General features: G+C 42.3%; 2 protein-coding genes across 3 annotated transcripts in view; one reads left to right on the top strand and one right to left on the bottom strand.

Annotated features, from left to right (window-relative positions):
• The first annotated feature begins 974 nt into the window (after positions 1–974).
• On the top strand, positions 975–15,697 carry mxra5a (matrix-remodelling associated 5a). Its single transcript, XM_063009725.1, has 6 exons — positions 975–1,186; positions 3,480–3,609; positions 3,722–4,112; positions 5,709–9,785; positions 12,715–13,672; positions 13,792–15,697. The coding sequence occupies exons 1-6, from the start codon at positions 984–986 to the stop codon at positions 15,695–15,697; spliced, it is 7,665 nt and encodes a 2,554-aa protein (XP_062865795.1). The 5' UTR covers positions 975–983.
• gyg2 (glycogenin 2) overlaps positions 3,982–17,543 on the bottom strand; it is a 42,072-nt gene continuing 28,510 nt past the window's right edge. For both annotated transcript variants that reach the window (XM_063009727.1, XM_063009726.1), the window contains one exon: positions 3,982–4,068. The gene's annotated coding sequence lies outside the window, so the exon portion shown is untranslated. The remainder of the gene's footprint in view (positions 4,069–17,543) is intronic.

Here is a 17,543-nt window from a genome sequence, read left to right as displayed (position 1 = left end):
TCTTGCGTTCTCATTGGCTGTTCGACATAGCACTCATTGCCAGTTGGGCGACTCAGATCCAGATATTTGACATGCTAGAAACCCTTCTTCGGTCGAGCCACTCGGACTCGGATTGAGTTGTTGAGTAGTTCACACATAGCGATTGAGAGCCGAGTTTCTCCCGAGCTGCCACATCTAGCGGCGACCAGTCGGCGAGCGAAAATCAGGGCAAAAATTGTATAGTATGAACTAGGCATAACTCTGTGACACTTTCAACTAACTCCGATGCTATGACAGACAGGGGAAAAACACACTTAAACTCTGAGCATAGGATAGCAAATAAATTTGCTACACCTCCATTCTGCATTGCTCAGAATGCAGCTTGTGCTTGTGTTGCATTGTAAATTGCACTCAACACATTTTGGAACAGAGCAATATCTTAAATTGACCTCCTACAGCTGACAGTATGTGCATTTACGTATTTGCATTGAGTAGGTTCCTAGCTTAAAGCTTGCAAATCAAAATGTTCAGCCTCATTAAACTTTGTAAACCTTTGTGAACCCAAAACTCATCGTCTTTCTCATGAGCATCTGCTTCATGTCTCAGAAATCTCTAAAGTGCTTTTATTGCTGCAAAAGAGTCAGTCATCAACTTTTATTTGTGGTTTACATAAATGTGTCCTGCTTTTATGTGAAGCATTTGGAAATGGGTTTGTCCTTTTCTTGGCGCATTTTATTGAAAACAGTCACAAATAAATTGCCAAAAAATTAAGAACAGCTTAGTGCAATATATTTCATATAATAAACATTTTATATAAACATTTTATATAGTGCTTAGTCAGAAATAAGATTGAAGTTTATTTTAACGCATGCCATTTTCATTTTTCTTCCAGATTTTAATGCTGAATTGATGTTGCTATGTGATTCTGGCTTGAAGATCAATTCCATACTGCCGTTTGTTCCACACTGATTTAGCAGAAAATCTGCCTGGTCTTGCTGGAGCTGATGATGGAGCTGAATGAACAGATGATGAAACGGTGTGTTAAGTGCATGCTGACACTGTTGGCATTGGGAGTGCTGCTTAGAAACGTGAACGGCTGTCCGCACCCCTGCGCTTGCCCCCAGCCTGGAGAAATTCACTGCACCTTCCGCTCCCTGCTTAACGTGCCCGCCAGCCTGCCCAGACAGGTGGAGCGCCTCAACTTGGGGTAAGCTGTGCTGAGGGTCTGGTTGGCAAAGCATGTCGGTACTGTTTCATTATTGTGAGCGCACATTACTGCACATCACTGACTGAAATCATTTAGGGATCCCTCATACATTTTTCATTCTAATAAACGTTCATAACTTATATTTTTGGACAGGGGTTGACACAGTACAGTTGTTAGAATTGTCCTGTAATTGAGAAACATCAGATTTTTTTTCTCCACTTAATGTTTCTTAGTCCACTTCTTGAATTTATTAAACGTCCTGATAATCATTTACAGTCCTGGATGGAAATATTTTGTTAATGCTTCTATTTAATAACTTGCAGAACCTTCATCAGCATCAATCTGCCCTACAGCTGCTGATCAGACATACACAATGAAAAGTGGAATATTAGAATGTTCTGGGAGGCCAGCTGGCGCACAGAGAGTCTCAGCTCTTCTACCTGTCAGCTGGGCGCCCCCTAGCAGGCACGACTTGCAGTGCCTGCAGCAGACAAAATTGGCCACTAGTCTGCTGTGTGGGAAAAGACCGGACTAAAAAAAAGGGGGCGGGGTTGACACAGTACAGTTGTTAGAATTGTCCTGTAGATGAGAAACATCTGATTTTTTTCCACTTAATGTTTCTTTGTCCACTTCTTGAATTTATTAAACGTGAAATATTTTGTTAATGCTTCTATTTAATAACTTGCAGAACCTTCATCAGCATCAATCTGCCCTACAGCTGCTGATCAGACATACACATCGAAAAAGGGAATATTAGAATGTTCTGGGAGGCCAGTTGGCGCACTGAGAATCTCAGCTCTACTACCTGTCAGCTGGGCGCCCCTTATCAGGCACGAATTGGCCACTAGTCTGCTGTGTAGGAAAAGACCGGACTAAAAAAGGGGGCAGGGTCTTCAACACTGTGTGTTGGACCCTGGTTACGCATGAATCTACCAAACTATGGGCAAATAATAAGGGGTCGGTGGACTGTGCATGCATTGGAGAGAGCATCTGTCAGGCAAATATACTCTTATCGAATGTGATCAGGGTCCCCAGTAGAGGAAGACTTACACCGATCAACCATAACATTAAAACCACCTCATAGTTTCTACACACATTGTCCATTTTATCGGCTTCACTTACCATTTAGAAGCACTTTGTAGTTCTACAATTACTGACTGTAGTCCATCTGTTTCTCTGCATGCATTGTTAGCCCCCTTTCATGCTGTTCTTCAATGGTCAGGACTCGACAGACTAGGTATTATTTAGGTGGTGGATCATTCTCAGCACTGCAGTGACACTGACATGGTGGTGGTGTGTTAGCGTGTGTTGTGCTGGTATGAGTGGATATGACACAGCAGCGCTGACGGAGTTTTTTAACACCTCACTGTCACTGCTGGACAGAGAATAGTCCTCCATCCAAAAATATCCAGACAACAGCGCCCTGTAGGCAGCGTCCTGTGACCACTGATGAAGGTCTAGAAGATGACCAACTCAAACAGCAGCAATAGATGAGCGATCGTCTCCCTGACTTTACATCTACAAGGTGAACCAACTTGGTAGAGTGGACAGTGAGTGGACACGGTATTTAAAAACAGAGCTGCTGTGTTTGATCCACTCATACGAGCACAAGACACACTAACACACCACCACCATGTTATTGTGACTGCAGTGCTGAGAATGATCCACCACCTAAATAATACCTGCTCTGTGGTGGTCCTGACCATTGAAGAACAGGGTGAAAGCAGGCTAAAAAAGTATGTGAGTGTAGAAACAAGGAGGTGGTTTTAGTGTTATGGCTGATCAGTGTTAACTTACTTAAGTTAAGGAATTTAGACATTGTGCTGATATAATCTTGTCCCAGGAGTGTTTCATAAACATTGTGCAGTACTTTTTTTGCAGAGCTGTGTTTTTGGTGTTTTATTATAAACAAAGACATTCACGAATCCCAGAGATATTCTGCAGGACTTTTGCTGTTACCCTTGGTTTCTTTTTTACTCTCTTGGTGTGATCTTGGCAGAGCTTCTACTGCAATACTGTGGTGTTCTCATTGTGGATTGATGAACTTTATTAAACTCAGCTATTCTTTTTTTATCTGAAATTTGGTCTTAGTATGTGGACTGTCTTGAGAAAGGCAGAATGGAAGCTTGTGTGTGTGTGTTTGAAAAAGACATTAGTCCACATACTTCAACACACATACTTAACTTTGCATACTTTATATGCAGTACTCTGAGTATGTTCAATAAAGAATACAGATTTTACCACTTTTTCTTACAACTGTCTAAAAAATAACAACAATAATTTACTGTTTCAGATTCAACACAATAAACCGAATAACAGAGAGCACTTTTGCTGGCATGCGAAAGCTAGAGCTCCTCATGATGCATGGGAATAATATTCATAACATTCCTAAGGGAGCATTCCAGGACCTGATATCCCTTCAGGTGAGAGGACAACACATGCTTTACAGTCTTCTGCCCTATGTTGTCTGTATTTCTGTAGGAAAAAGAACATTAATACCAAATGTTGCCCTCATTCTCTTTGCTCATTATGCAGATGATGAAAATGAGCTACAACAAGCTGAAAGTAATTAGCAGGCACACCTTCCAAGGTCTCTGGAGCTTAGCCAGGCTCCACCTGGATCACAACCATCTGGAGTTCATACACCCGGATGCATTCCAAGGACTCACTTCTCTCCGTCTGCTGCAGTTGGAGGGCAACCGGCTCCAGCAGCTCCATGCAGCCACTTTCGCAACACTTTCAATACTGGGATACTTTCCGATGTCCACACTCAGGCACCTGTACCTGTCTGAGAACGGGCTGACGGCACTGCCGCAGAAGATGTTAGCTGGCATGCCTTATTTGGAGAACTTGTTTCTGCATGAGAACCCCTGGACCTGTGACTGTCGGATGAAATGGTTCAATGAGTGGGATTCAAATGCACCAGGTTATTATTGGGTTATAAACAAGTTATATCAAAGAAATGGCTGTACTTATTGTTATTATACTTTATATTATGTTATTAGTACTTACGTTATTAGTATACTAATGTATTACATATGTATCTAATAATGTCTATCAAATAAGCAATATAAGTGTCTTCTCAAAGCATAGTTGAAAAATGAAGGGTTAAATACCAGTCTGGTGTGTCAACTGCATAGTCATTGGAGTTACAGGGTTACCAGATAAGACATCGATACATACTTGTAAACCAAGGACGTAGCCATGAATTGAACATTCTCGGGGTGGCAAATCTACTAGGATTGGCAGGGGACATTCTAAAACATTCCTGCCATATTAACAAGTGATTGGAACACTAATCCACACAGATCCTAATATTACACAAAGATAGTGAGTGGAATATGTTGATTTTGACCATATCTTAATATTATAGGGGACATCCGCCACACCCTTCCCAATATATATACTGTGATTACAGCCTTGTTATCTGTCAAAATCTGGGTATCTTAGCAGCCATAATAAGGGCTATAAAGGGGAAAGCAAGGCAAGCCATGAACCGCCAACAGGTTGCTGGGTGGCCAGGACTTGTGTTCTGTGTGAGTAACAATCCAACACCTTTTAATGATATGTACAGCTATAACATTAAAACCACCTCCCTGTTTTTACACTCACTGTCCATTTTATCAGCTCCACTTACCATAAAGAAGCACTTTGTAGTTCTACAGTTACTGACTGTAGTCCATCTGTTTCTCTACATACTTTTTAACCTCCTTTTACTCTGTTCTTCAATGGTCAGGACCACTACAGAGCAGGTATTATTTGGGTGGTGGATCATTCTCAGCACTGCAGTGACACTGACATGGTGGTGGTGTGTTAGTGTGTGTTGTGCTGGTATGAGTGGATAAGACTGCTGGACTTTTTAAAAACCTCACTGTCACTGCTGGACTGAGAATAGTCCACCAACCAAAAATATATCCAGCCAGCAGCGCCCCGTGGGCAGTGTCCTGTGACCACTGATGAAAGTCTAGAAGACGACCAACTCAAACACCAGCAATAGATGAGCGATCGTCTCTGACTTACATCTACAAGCTGAACCAGCTAGGTAGGAGTGTCTAATAGAGTGGACAGTGAGTGGACATGGTATTTAAAAACTCCAGCAGCGCTGCTGTGTCTGATCCACTCATACCAACACAACACACACTAACACACCACCACCATGTCAATGTCACTGCAGTGCTGAGAATGAACTATCACCTAAATAATACCTACTCTGTGGTGGTCCTGACCATTTAAGAACAGGGTGAAAGCAGGCTAAAAAGATATGCAGAGAAACAGATGGACTACAGTCAGTAATTGTAGAACTACAAAAGTGCTTCTATATGGTAAGTGGAACTGATAAAATGGACAGTGTGTGTAGAAACAAGGAGGTGGTTTTAATGTTATGGCTGATCAGTGTATATATAGAATCTTAGTATATGAAGGCCAGCTTGTTTGTCTGAATTATTTAATTACTTGCCTGATAATAGAAAATTAATGGTGACTATACATTAATTGTTTCTGTCTCTTTACATTATCTTATCAGGTGTGCTCAAATGCAAGAAAGACAAAGTAAGTCAGTTGTGCCCTGTATGCGTCACTCCAAAACAACTAAAGAAAACAGATCTTCGGGAGCTAGAGAAGCTCAAATGCACCAGTCCCGTCATCAGTGCCCCACACAGGACCTCTGCTCCAAACACAGAAAGCGAACTCTTGACCTTAGCTGACTTTCAGCAACCTTTTGGAAATGTTTCACTAGACCTGTCGGATGAACACGGGAACCAAGTGGATCTGAACTGTCATGTCAATGACCCCACAGAGTCAACCAGAATCAACTGGGACCATTCTAATCCAAATCAGATTAATGCAAATGTGACACTGACGTTAGATCTGGAGTGCTCGATCGACAGGTCCAACTACGAAAGGCTGTGGAGACTGATTGCATATTACAGCGATGTACCCGCCCACTTGAAGCGGGAGATCATGCTAAGCAAAGAACCTCAGATCAGCTACAGGTATCGACAGGATGTGGAAGTGGATGCTGTTTACTTTACCGGTGTGAAAGCCAATATTGTGGCAGAACCTGCATGGATAATGCAGTCAACAGTGAACCTGCGGTTAAACCGACCCCAATCCTCAAGTAAACAGGTTAAACTCATTCTCAGCACTAATTTATCCCAGCTGTTAGAATCAGAAACAGAGAGGCAACAAAGCAGAAACTGGGTGATGATAGAGACCAAAAACACCACTAGAACATTGCAGACCGTTGTGATAGGGAGTCGAGTACAGATGAACTGCAACGTGCACAGCTCGGGAAACCCATCAATTAAATGGATGCTGCCTAATGGCGCCAAAGTCGAGGCTCCATATCAAAGCACTGATAACAGGATATCAGTTTCCCAGTCTGGTTTGTTGGCAATAACAGCAGTGGATTACTCAGATTCAGGAGTATACTACTGTATAGCACAAGTAATGGGGGATATTAGCGTTCTTCCTTTTCGTCTGACAGTGGAGGAGTCTTCTAGTCCAGGACCAGGAGATGAAGGTGTGGCTGAACCAATGTCAGGAGTTGCTGGCAGGCCTGTTTCCATTCCCTGTGTGACCTCAGGCTCTCCCGATCCAGATATAAATTGGATCCTGCCTGACAACAGAATTATAAACACATGGTCAAAATCATCCAGGATGTCTCTGGCCTCAAATGGAACTTTGACTATCCGCTACAGCCAGCTGGTGGACAGCGGTTATTATAAATGTGTGGCTGAAAGTCAACATGGTGTAGACAGATTGGCCACAAAGGTAACTTTGACAAGACTCTCTGGTGGACAGCCTCTGAGAAAATATTCCAGCAGACCTCAGCCTGCAGAAAGAGCCTCTACCAAAATAATACCTCTTACGGAAAATGGTCTCGAGGCATCTGGAGACAATGAAAATGCAGAGCCAGAGGAAAAAACGCCTAGTGTACGAGTGGATACTTTTAATAAAAGAATACCAAACGTTGTTCGAGGTGGGCATCCGTCCAGAAAGGTGTGGAGACATCCTTCTATGCCGAGAAGACGAATCACGCCTCCTGGAGTTAACAGAAATAACTCAGTAGACCCAAGAAGAAGAGTCAATACTTTAAATGGTCAAATAGATCCAGAGCGATGGGCTGATATTTTGGCAAAAGTTCGCAAAGGTGGCAGCAGTTCGAAGACAACTACAACTCCAAGTTTAGTTCAATCACAGCTGCTTGAATTTACCACAGCGAAACAGTCCGAAGCTCTCGAAAGGACTGAAGAATCATCACCAGATATTACTACCACCAAAGCACCAATGCATGAAGCATCATATCCAGTCACCGTTTCAGAGGCATCAATTAAAACCACTGTAGAGAGTTTAGATATAAAATCACTAGACTCTAAAGACCAGATGCACATAACCTACCAAATTGCTGCTCCTGAAACCAACCAAGATTTAGACTTGTTTACAACCACCATAAACGCTGTGCAGACCACAACTGGACCACAGCCTACAAGTTATTCCGTAATGGATCGAAATGTTGCCAAATGGGATAGTGTAAACTACGTTGAGAGTACAACATCATACGAAGCTTTCATTCTGAGAAATCAAAGTCACACTTCGGTTAATAAAGTAACTGATGCAAGTCAGACGTCTGAAGGTGATGACAATCATAATATTAGTGATGAATACAGCCTTTTAAAAAGTTCTAGCCATGTAGTGGGGCTTGATCAGGAAAAGTCAACACACAGCCCAGTATTGACCACAGTTGTGGCTTTTAATGGCCAAACTGCTGAAAAACAGTCTACTCCTCACTTGTTTACTGACACTTCAGAATCAGCAACTCGAGCACACCAAGAAACTTCAAAAATTCCACTGTTTATTACTGTGGCACCAAGAACTAAACCCAGCGACCGAGAAACACACACTACATTAATTTATATTGCGCCTCCCTTACGTACTAGGAACTCATCCAGTTCGCGACGTAAGAATGGCGGCAGACGTAAAAGGCCAGATAGAATTAGGACAAAACAGAATAGCTACAAATCTGCACACGTCACAAGTACCACATCACAGCCCACTACTTTAGCCCCGGTTTCTGAGATCGCCAAGATGACTGCTTCCTCAGAGTCTAAAATAAAAACATCTACATGGGCTACGAGCAGCGGAGCCCAAGTGAACACCACAGCTCCATTTACTGACAGCCAAGCAACGTCACTTAGCGAAATGAATCATAAAAAGAACACAGAGCTTTTATATACTGGCCAGAGTAATTTATCCCTTGATCCTTTTCTCAATAAGAAAGAGCCTGAAATAGAGCATACAACCTTGTCACATGCCAAACTACTCAATATATCCACGAGCACTGCAGTAGTGTCAGTCTCTCCATCGACATCTCCAGGTTTTACAGGGCAAGAAAAATCAAGAACAGACGGGCAAACTGTTTCCACTTTATCTCCTCTAATTCAAAACACCCCAGCCACATCAGCTGACCAGGAAGGGTTCACAAGCATCCGGCCCACGGTAGATAAACCGTTTGAAGATCCACAACGTAAAAGGGTTACGGGATACTTGCTTAAGTCTGACAAATCCCCCGAGACTCCTCATTCACTGCTAGAAATAATACCAGGTGGAGGTCGAGACGAAGTAAAGAAGCCTCATAATATAAGTGAACCAGAAAATGTGTCTGCATCTGAAGGCCTTGTGGGAGAGTTTTCAACGAGGCCTTACTCCTCATCTGCTGCAAATACCGAGCATGAAATCATCGCAAGCCATGACTCAGAATTCCCTAGTGGCTCAACAAAAGCAAACCTCTATAAGGGGGCACAGGAGGATTCTCAGGTTACAACGGAGAGACCCATAACTTCGCAAAGTGCTCAGTCTGGAACGGCTACCACAACAAAACTAAGCAGTGCTTCAGAGGATAAAGAGAATGGATATCCTCTCAGGAAGCCTGGATTTACTGAAGCAAATGTGTCTTTGATGGAAGGTGATTTTTATTTTACCACCCTAAAAACAACAACATCAACTGTTACTTCTACTACTACTATAAAACCAGCAACCGCCACAATAAAACCATCAACAACTACACCCCCAACAATACAAGCAACACCAAAGACAATAAAAACATCTAAAATTTACACTTATGTTCCTTTCCAAAATATCCCAAATTGGGGTAGGAAAGGTGTACCAGACAGTTTGAATCACATACCTGACAGACACCAGGACAGAATTTTAACCACAGAACGGAATATCAAGCCATCGTTTCCTCATTCTACAAGTCTATCAGAATATACTAAACTAGAACAAACCACTACAAGACCAAAATCTCAAACCACACTTTTAAAAGCTCCTACAACTGCCCAGAAGTTCCCAATGGTTCATTCTCCAGGACTGACCACTCCTTTAAAGTCAAATGGTAATTCTTCAACTGTCCATTCTACAGCTGTCTCTAATAGTCATTATAATCAGCAACTACCAGTTGTCCCAGGTAGGAGAGGACAGCCTAGAATAACCAGTACTGATATAAAGACGGTGGCAGCACAGGCTGAATCTGATGCCCATTTGGACTGTGTGGCTGCGGGAGAGCCAAGCCCCTTTTTCTCCTGGACTAAAGTCTCCACAGGTATGATGTCTTTATAGTAAAGTATAGTTTAGTATAATATAGTATAGTATAATTTAGTATAGCATAATATAGTGTAGTATAGTGTTATTTAAGCATTTTATAGTCCCTGCTCATGCTTCTTCTTTGTCCATGTGATCAACAACACACTTCTTTAGGCTTTGAGGTGCCAATTTTGGAGCACAGACTTTTTTCTGCCAACCATAGCAAAAACAAGATTGCTCTAGCTGTGGACAGTAACCCACATGTTTCAGCAGCTTTTAAATCATGGCAGATTTTGGTGGTTTTAAAATTACATTTCATTATTTGACATTTGTGAAAGCACTTTTTGCTTTGGCTTACAAAACTGGCATTGAAAATGGGCATCGGTGTGGCCAAGCTGAAGCTAGCTGTGAAGTTTTGAATTAATTCTAGTTTTGCCGACATCAGTGCAGTTTTTCTAAAATTATTTTGGCGTACCAGATGAAATCCTACATATGCACAAAGTCTGTTGTCGATTCGCCTCACACCCCTTATGAATTGCTCCCTATAAAATGCTAATCTAACACATATAAATATTAAAAAACGTAGTTGTGTTTCAACACGATGTAAGTAACGTAGGGGTCAAATTTAAATTTAAATTCTTTTTTGCACAGTGAAATTTTAAGTGGCATTTGTGCATGTAACTCCATAAAGGTTTGCCAAAGTAATCCCTTGGCCATGTGGTTATATCAGCTATTGTTGCGCCCTTTGGCCTTTACGCACTGAAATTCCTCCCGATTCCTTGAATTGTTTAATGATATTATGCACTGTTGAGGGAAAAATATGCAAATCTCTTCCAATCTTTCTTTGAGGTACAGTGTATCACAAAAGTGAGTACACCCCTCACATTTCTGCAGATATTTAAGTATATCTTTTCATGGGACAACACTGACAAAATGACACTTTGACACAATGAAAAGTAGTCTGTGTGCAGCTTATATAACAGTGTAAATTTATTCTTCCCTCAAAATAACTCAAAATACAGCCATTAATGTCTAAACCACCGGCAACAAAAGTGAGTACACCCCTAAGAGACTACACCCCTAAATGTCCAAATTGAGCACTGCTTGTCATTTTCCCTCCAAAATGTCATGTGATTTGTTAGTGTTACTAGGTCTCAGGTGTGCATAGGGAGCAGGTAAGTTCAATTTAGTAGTACAGCTCTCACACTCTCTCATACTGGTCACTGAAAGTTCCAACATGGCACCTCATGGCAAAGAACTCTCTGAGGATCTTAAAGGACGAATTGTTGCACTACATGAAGATGGCCAAGGCTACAAGAAGATTGCCAACACCCTGAAACTGAGCTGCAGCACAGTGGCCAAGATCATCCAGCGTTTTAAAAGAGCAGGGTCCACTCAGAACAGACCTCGCGTTGGTCGTCCAAAGAAGCTGAGTGCACGTGCTCAGCGTCACATCCAACTGCTGTCTTTGAAAGCTAGGCGCAGGAGTGCTGTCAGCATTGCTGCAGAGATTGAAAAGGTGGGGGGTCAGCCTGTCAGTGCTCAGACCATACGCCGCACACTACATCAAATTGGTCTGCATGGCTGTCACCCCAGAAGGAAGCCTCTTCTGAAGTCTCTACACAAGAAAGCCCGCAAACAGTTTGCTGAAGACATGTCAACAAAGGACATGGATTACTGGAACCATGTCCTATGGTCTGATGAGACCAAGATTAATTTGTTTGGTTCAGATGGTCTCAAGCATGTGTGGCGGCAATCAGGTGAGGAGTACAAAGATAAGTGTGTCATGCCTACAGTCAAGCATGGTGGTGGGAATGCCATGGTCTGGGGCTGCATGAGTGCAGCAGGTGTTGGGGAGTTACATTTCATTGAGGGACACATGAACTCCAATATGTACTGTGAAATACTGAAGCAGAGCATGATCCCCTCCCTCCGGAAACTGGGTCGCAGGGCAGTGTTCCAGCATGATAATGACCCCAAACACACCTCTAAGACGACCACTGCTTTATTGAAGAGGCTGAGGGTAAAGGTGATGGACTGGCCAAGCATGTCTCCAGACCTAAACCCAATAGAACATCTTTGGGGCATCCTCAAGCGGAAGGTGGAGGAGCGCAAAGTCTCGAATATCCGCCAGCTCCGTGATGACGTCATGGAGGAGTGGAAAAGCATTCCAGTGGCAACCTGTGAAGCTCTGGTAAACTCCATGCCCAGGAGAGTTAAGGCAGTTCTGGGAAATAATGGTGGCCACACAAAATATTGACACTTCAGGAACTTTCACTAAGGGGTGTACTCACTTTTGTTGCCGGTGGTTTAGACATTAATGGCTGTATATTGAGTTATTTTGAGGGAAGAATAAATTTACACTGTTATATAAGCTGCACACAGACTACTTTTCATTGTGTCAAAGTGTCATTTTGTCAGTGTTGTCCCATGAAAATATATACTTAAATATCTGCAGAAATGTGAGGGGTGTACTCACTTTTGTGATACACTGTACATTGTTTTTAAACATTTCAATCATTTTCTTATGCATTTGTTGACAAACTGGAGATCCTCTGATTGTCTTTGCTCATCAAAGACTGCTTTTGTACCAAACCATGATTACAATCACCTGTTGACATTACCTGTTTGGAATCACATCATTATTTTGTTTTTTCATCTCATTACTAGCCCTAAATTGTCCCCATCCCAACTTTTTTTGGAATGTGTTTCAGGCCTGAAATGCAGGAATGGGGTATATTAACAAATGAAATGAAGTTGAGCAGACAAAACATGAAATATCTTGTGTTCAATCCGTCTGCAATCAAATAATAGTCAAAGTAAATGTAAGGAAGTCTGCATTTTTATTTTATTTGCATTTTTCATATTGTCCCAACTTCGTTTGGGGTTGTACATCAAATATCTCATTAATAATTTACCTTTATTAATATCACTGTATTCCTCCCCAGGAGCCAGCATTGCTCAGAACACCAAGATTCAGAGGTATGAAGTTCACTCTAACGGCACCTTGATAATACGCAAGGTTCATCCTCTGGACCGGGGCCAGTACCTCTGCAAGGCCCAGAACCAGTATGGTGAGGACAAGATGGTGGTCAATTTGATCGTCTTAGCAAGACATCCCAGAGTGTTGGAGCCCCGCTATCGAGACACAACTACACATCTGGGAGATCCTGTTGAACTGGAATGTCGCTCTCAGGGGCACCCTTTGCCTCGTACAACCTGGCTGCTCCCTAACAGGGCAGCGCTACATAATGATGCTCCTTCAGCTGGTACACCTGAGCAGCGGGGTTCCGTTTTAGCCAGTAGCACACCGGATCAACGGATTTTAGTTTTATCCAATGGTACACTCAGGATTACATCTGCTACTTACACTGACAGAGGAGTATATAAATGCATTGCCAGCAACGCAGTTGGTGCAGACTCTATATCTGTCCGCCTTACAGTTACTTCTACACCTCCGATTATCCAACAACCAAGGCAGGAAGACCTTACTCTTTCAGAAGGCAGCACTGCCTATCTGAACTGCACTGCCAAAGGTAGTCCTAGCCCTACAATCAGCTGGTCTACACCCAAAGGCTTGCAGCTCCGTCCTTCAGAATTTGTTACCGGGCACAACTCATTTGTTTTCCCCAATGGGACCCTGATTATTCGTGGACTGAGTCAAGCAGAGACAGGAAAATATGAATGCACAGCTACGAGTACAGTTGGGAGTTCATCCAGAATTCTTAGATTAACTGTGAAAAAATCCATTGCATCAGCCAGAGCCAGGATTACTTCCTCATCTCCACAGAAAACAGATGTTGTATATGGGGGAAAGTTGCAACTGGATTGTGTTGCATCAGGAGATCCAGAGCCCAGGGTCATCTGGAAGACTCCATCCAAAAAGCTTGTGGATGCTAATTACAGGTAATACAAACATCTTAGTTGCTTTCCATCTATGTCACTTTCAATTACTGCACCAAAAAATAGAATCATTGTACTGACAAATCGTGTATGACCTTAAATTGTACCATTGTATTTTCCAGTTATGACCCACGAATCAAAGTGTTCGCCAATGGTACACTCCGCATCCACTCTGTGACGGAAAAAGATGAAGGCGACTATCTTTGTGCTGCACATAACAAAGCTGGAGATGACTACATTCTCCTCAAAGTCACCATCTTGACAAAACCTGCCAAAATTGAGCAAAGGACACAAGCTGACCAGAAGGTGATGTACGGTGGTAACCTCAAAGTGGATTGTGTTGCATCCGGCCTTCCGAACCCAATGATCCAGTGGGCTCTGCCAGATGGAACTATGATCAACAGCATTATGAAATCTGGCACCAGTAATGGTCCCAGACATAAATATGTCGTTTTCGACAATGGAACCCTCTTCTTTAATGAAGTTGGGATGCACGAGGAAGGAGATTACACGTGCTATGCTGAGAACCGGATCGGCAAGGATGAGATGAAGGTGCATGTCAAAGTTCTGGCAGATGTACTGGTGATCAAAAACAAGACCTATGAAGTTGTCCGAGTCATGTACGGAGAATCAGCCTCACTGAAGTGTACCGCTAAAGGAGATCCTAACCCTCACATACTGTGGTTCTCACCAATCAATAGAGCAATACCCTCAGCCTCAAGCAAGTACTTGATCCATAATGATGGAACATTGGTCATCCAGAATGCACAGCGATTTGATGGTGGGAACTATACCTGCCTTGCTAGAAACAGTGCAGGACAAGATCGGAAGGTCACCAAGCTAGAGATCTTGGTCTCACCCCCTACTATCAATGGATTAAGCAGCTCAACAAACTATTTGAAAGTGTCTGGTGTGAAGGATCAAAGGAAGTTGATCCATTGTAAGGCAACTGGCACTCCTGTACCTCTTGTGATGTGGGTCCTTCCAGAGAACATCATTCTTCCAGCACCATACTACGGAAGCCGGATGACAGTTTATCAAAATGGCACTCTTGATATTCATTCATTGAAGATAACCAATGGAGCCAAATTGACCTGTATCGCTCGTAATGAAGGTGGAGAGGCAATGCTTGTTGTGCAACTTGATCTTATAGATCTTTTAGAGAAACCAAGACTTAGAAGTCCCAAAACAGAATCTCAGTCTATAACTGTAGGGCGGATGATGATTTTAAATTGTTCCATTGAGGGTCCCACATCTCCACAACTGACCTGGGTACTTCCTAGTGGAGATCAACTAATAAGTGGTACCAAATTTAACAAGTTCTACCACAAGCCTGATGGGACGTTGGTTATAAGTAATCCTGCACTTTCAGAGACAGGAACCTATCGATGCTTGGGACGCAATTCTGGTGGAGTGGTAGAAAGGACTGTTGTGCTAACTCCAGGGCGGAAACCGGACATCAGCAATAGGTACAACTCACCTGTTAGTGTCATAAATGGTGAAAGCTTACAGTTACACTGCCTGTCAGGCAGTGAACCTGTCCGCCTTACCTGGACCTTGCCAAGCGGGGTTGTTCTAAACCGACCTCAACGGGCAGGTCGCTACGCTGTTCTACCAAATGGAACCCTTAACATCCAGCAGGCTTCTGTGTACGACAGGGGTTCTTACACCTGCCGTGCTGCTAACGAATACGGAAGCTCCTTGCAAACAGTCTCAGTTGCTATAATCGCATACTCGCCACGAATCTCAAGTGGCCCTGCTCTTTCAACATACGCAAAAAGAGGAGTTGCTGTTCAGCTGAACTGTGCAGCGACTGGTATTCCCAAGCCCGAGGTGGCATGGGAGATCCCGGACAGAACACGGTTAATAGTCAGCTCTCAGCCACGAGTGTTTGGAAACAAGTATCTACACCCTCAGGGCTTCTTGATAATACAAAACCCCACGCCAAAAGACACAGGTTTATACAAATGCACTGCTAGAAATGTGATAGGGGTTGATTCAAAGGGCACATACCTTAATGTGTACTGAGAAGGGAAGGATTTAGAAATGTATCTATAGTCAGAGATCTGCAATTTGGAGTGAATTCATAGTTTTATTGATTTGGCATCAGTCTAGGACATATTGTTCTTGTTTTCAGGTTTGCATTGCTTTGCCTGTCAGTTGACCATCTATAGAGTTGTGTTACATATGCATTGAGTTGGCAATTTATTAGGTATACACAGATCAGCCATAACATTAAAACCACCTCCTTGTTTCTACACTCACTGTCCATTTTATCAGCTCCACTTACCATATAGGAGCACTTTGTAGTTCTACAATTACTGACTGTAGTCCATCTGTTTCTCTGCATGCTTTGTTCACCCCCTTTCATTCTGTTCTTCAATGGTCAGGACTCTCCCAGGACCACTACAGAGCAGGTATTATTTGGGTGGTGGGTCATTCTTAGTACTGCAGTGACACTGACATGTTGGTGGTGTGTTAGTATGTGTTTTGCTGGTATGAGTGGATAAGACACAGCAGCACTGATGGAGTTTTTAAACACCTCACTGTCCTGCTGGACTGAGAATAGTCCACCAACCAAAAATATATCCAGCCAACAGCGCCCCGTGGGCAGCGTCCTGTGACCACTGATGAAGGTCGTCTCTGACTTTACGTCTACAAGGTGGACCAACTAGGTAGGAGGGTCTAATAGAGTGGACAGTGATTGGACACTGTATTTAAAAACTCCAGCAGCGCTGCTGTGTCTGATCCACTCATACCAGCACAACACACACTAACACACCACCACCATGTCATTGTCACTGCAGTGCTGAGAATATTCCACCTCCTAAATAATACCTACTCTGTGGTGGTCCTGTGTGGGTCCTGACCATTGAAGAGAAGGGTAAAAGTAGGCTAAAAAGATATGTAGAGAAACTAATGGACTACAGTCAGTAATTGTAGAACTACAAAATGCTTCTATATGGTAAGTGGAGCTGATAAAAAGGACAATGTGTGTAGAAACAAGGAGGTGGTTTTAATGTTATGGCTGATCAGTGTATTTAAAGTACCTAGTAATCTGGTAGGTCATTTTATTTGTGTAAATAATACATGCTATTAATATTTTGTTGTGTTTTTTTACTGTTACAGACAAGGACAATTTGTCAAACTGTATGGATGAGTAGACTTTTTATTTAGTCATGGAAAATCTAAGGATATTACTGACATCTAAAACTATTTTTCAGGGATTTTAGAATATATATGTTTTAGCTCTAAATGGGAAAAGCAAATATTCCTTGCATATTTCTTTTGAATGCATCATATTTTCTTGTTCCATTACACCTTAGCACATAAATGTACCAATTACTTGGCAGCTGCGTATTTGTAGATCAAACTGCTTGCCATTTGACTGGGAGGAAATTTCCAGTCCTAGCCCTAGAGGTAAGTAATGCCCACTTTTTCCTATTTAGTTTCTAAACAGAAACACATTCAGCAATGAACCTGTTCTATTTTTTATATTGCGTTTCATTTGTAAAGGATTTCACTACTTTTATCTGTTTAAAACTGATCAAAAAGGCACTTTTTTATTTTATGGTCTTGTTATAACTTATTGGTCTTTCTGAGACATGTACTAAAACTATTTTGACTATCTTTAATAAAGACAGTTTGTTAAAACTACCACTTAAGGACTCTACAGTTTTTAAAGTTGGAAATGACCAGTTAGACTACAAAAAAAGGAGAATTTGCAAAGAAGTGAGACTTTCATGAATGAGCTGTCAAGTTTGGCAGTAGTTCACACATTCCTTCAGCTACTGGGTTTGTAGGCAACAACTGTTCTTCAGCCGTTTCACTGGTGTAGTTTCTATGGTATAATGGTCAGAGGTTGTTTAAAAGC

The sequence above is a fragment of the Trichomycterus rosablanca genome, chromosome 15, assembly GCF_030014385.1.
Source record: "Trichomycterus rosablanca isolate fTriRos1 chromosome 15, fTriRos1.hap1, whole genome shotgun sequence".
NCBI classification, from domain to species: Eukaryota; Metazoa; Chordata; class Actinopteri; order Siluriformes; family Trichomycteridae; genus Trichomycterus; species Trichomycterus rosablanca.
The sequence above is the reverse complement of the archived record's forward strand: the minus strand, read 5'-3'. Positions and strand labels throughout refer to the sequence as shown.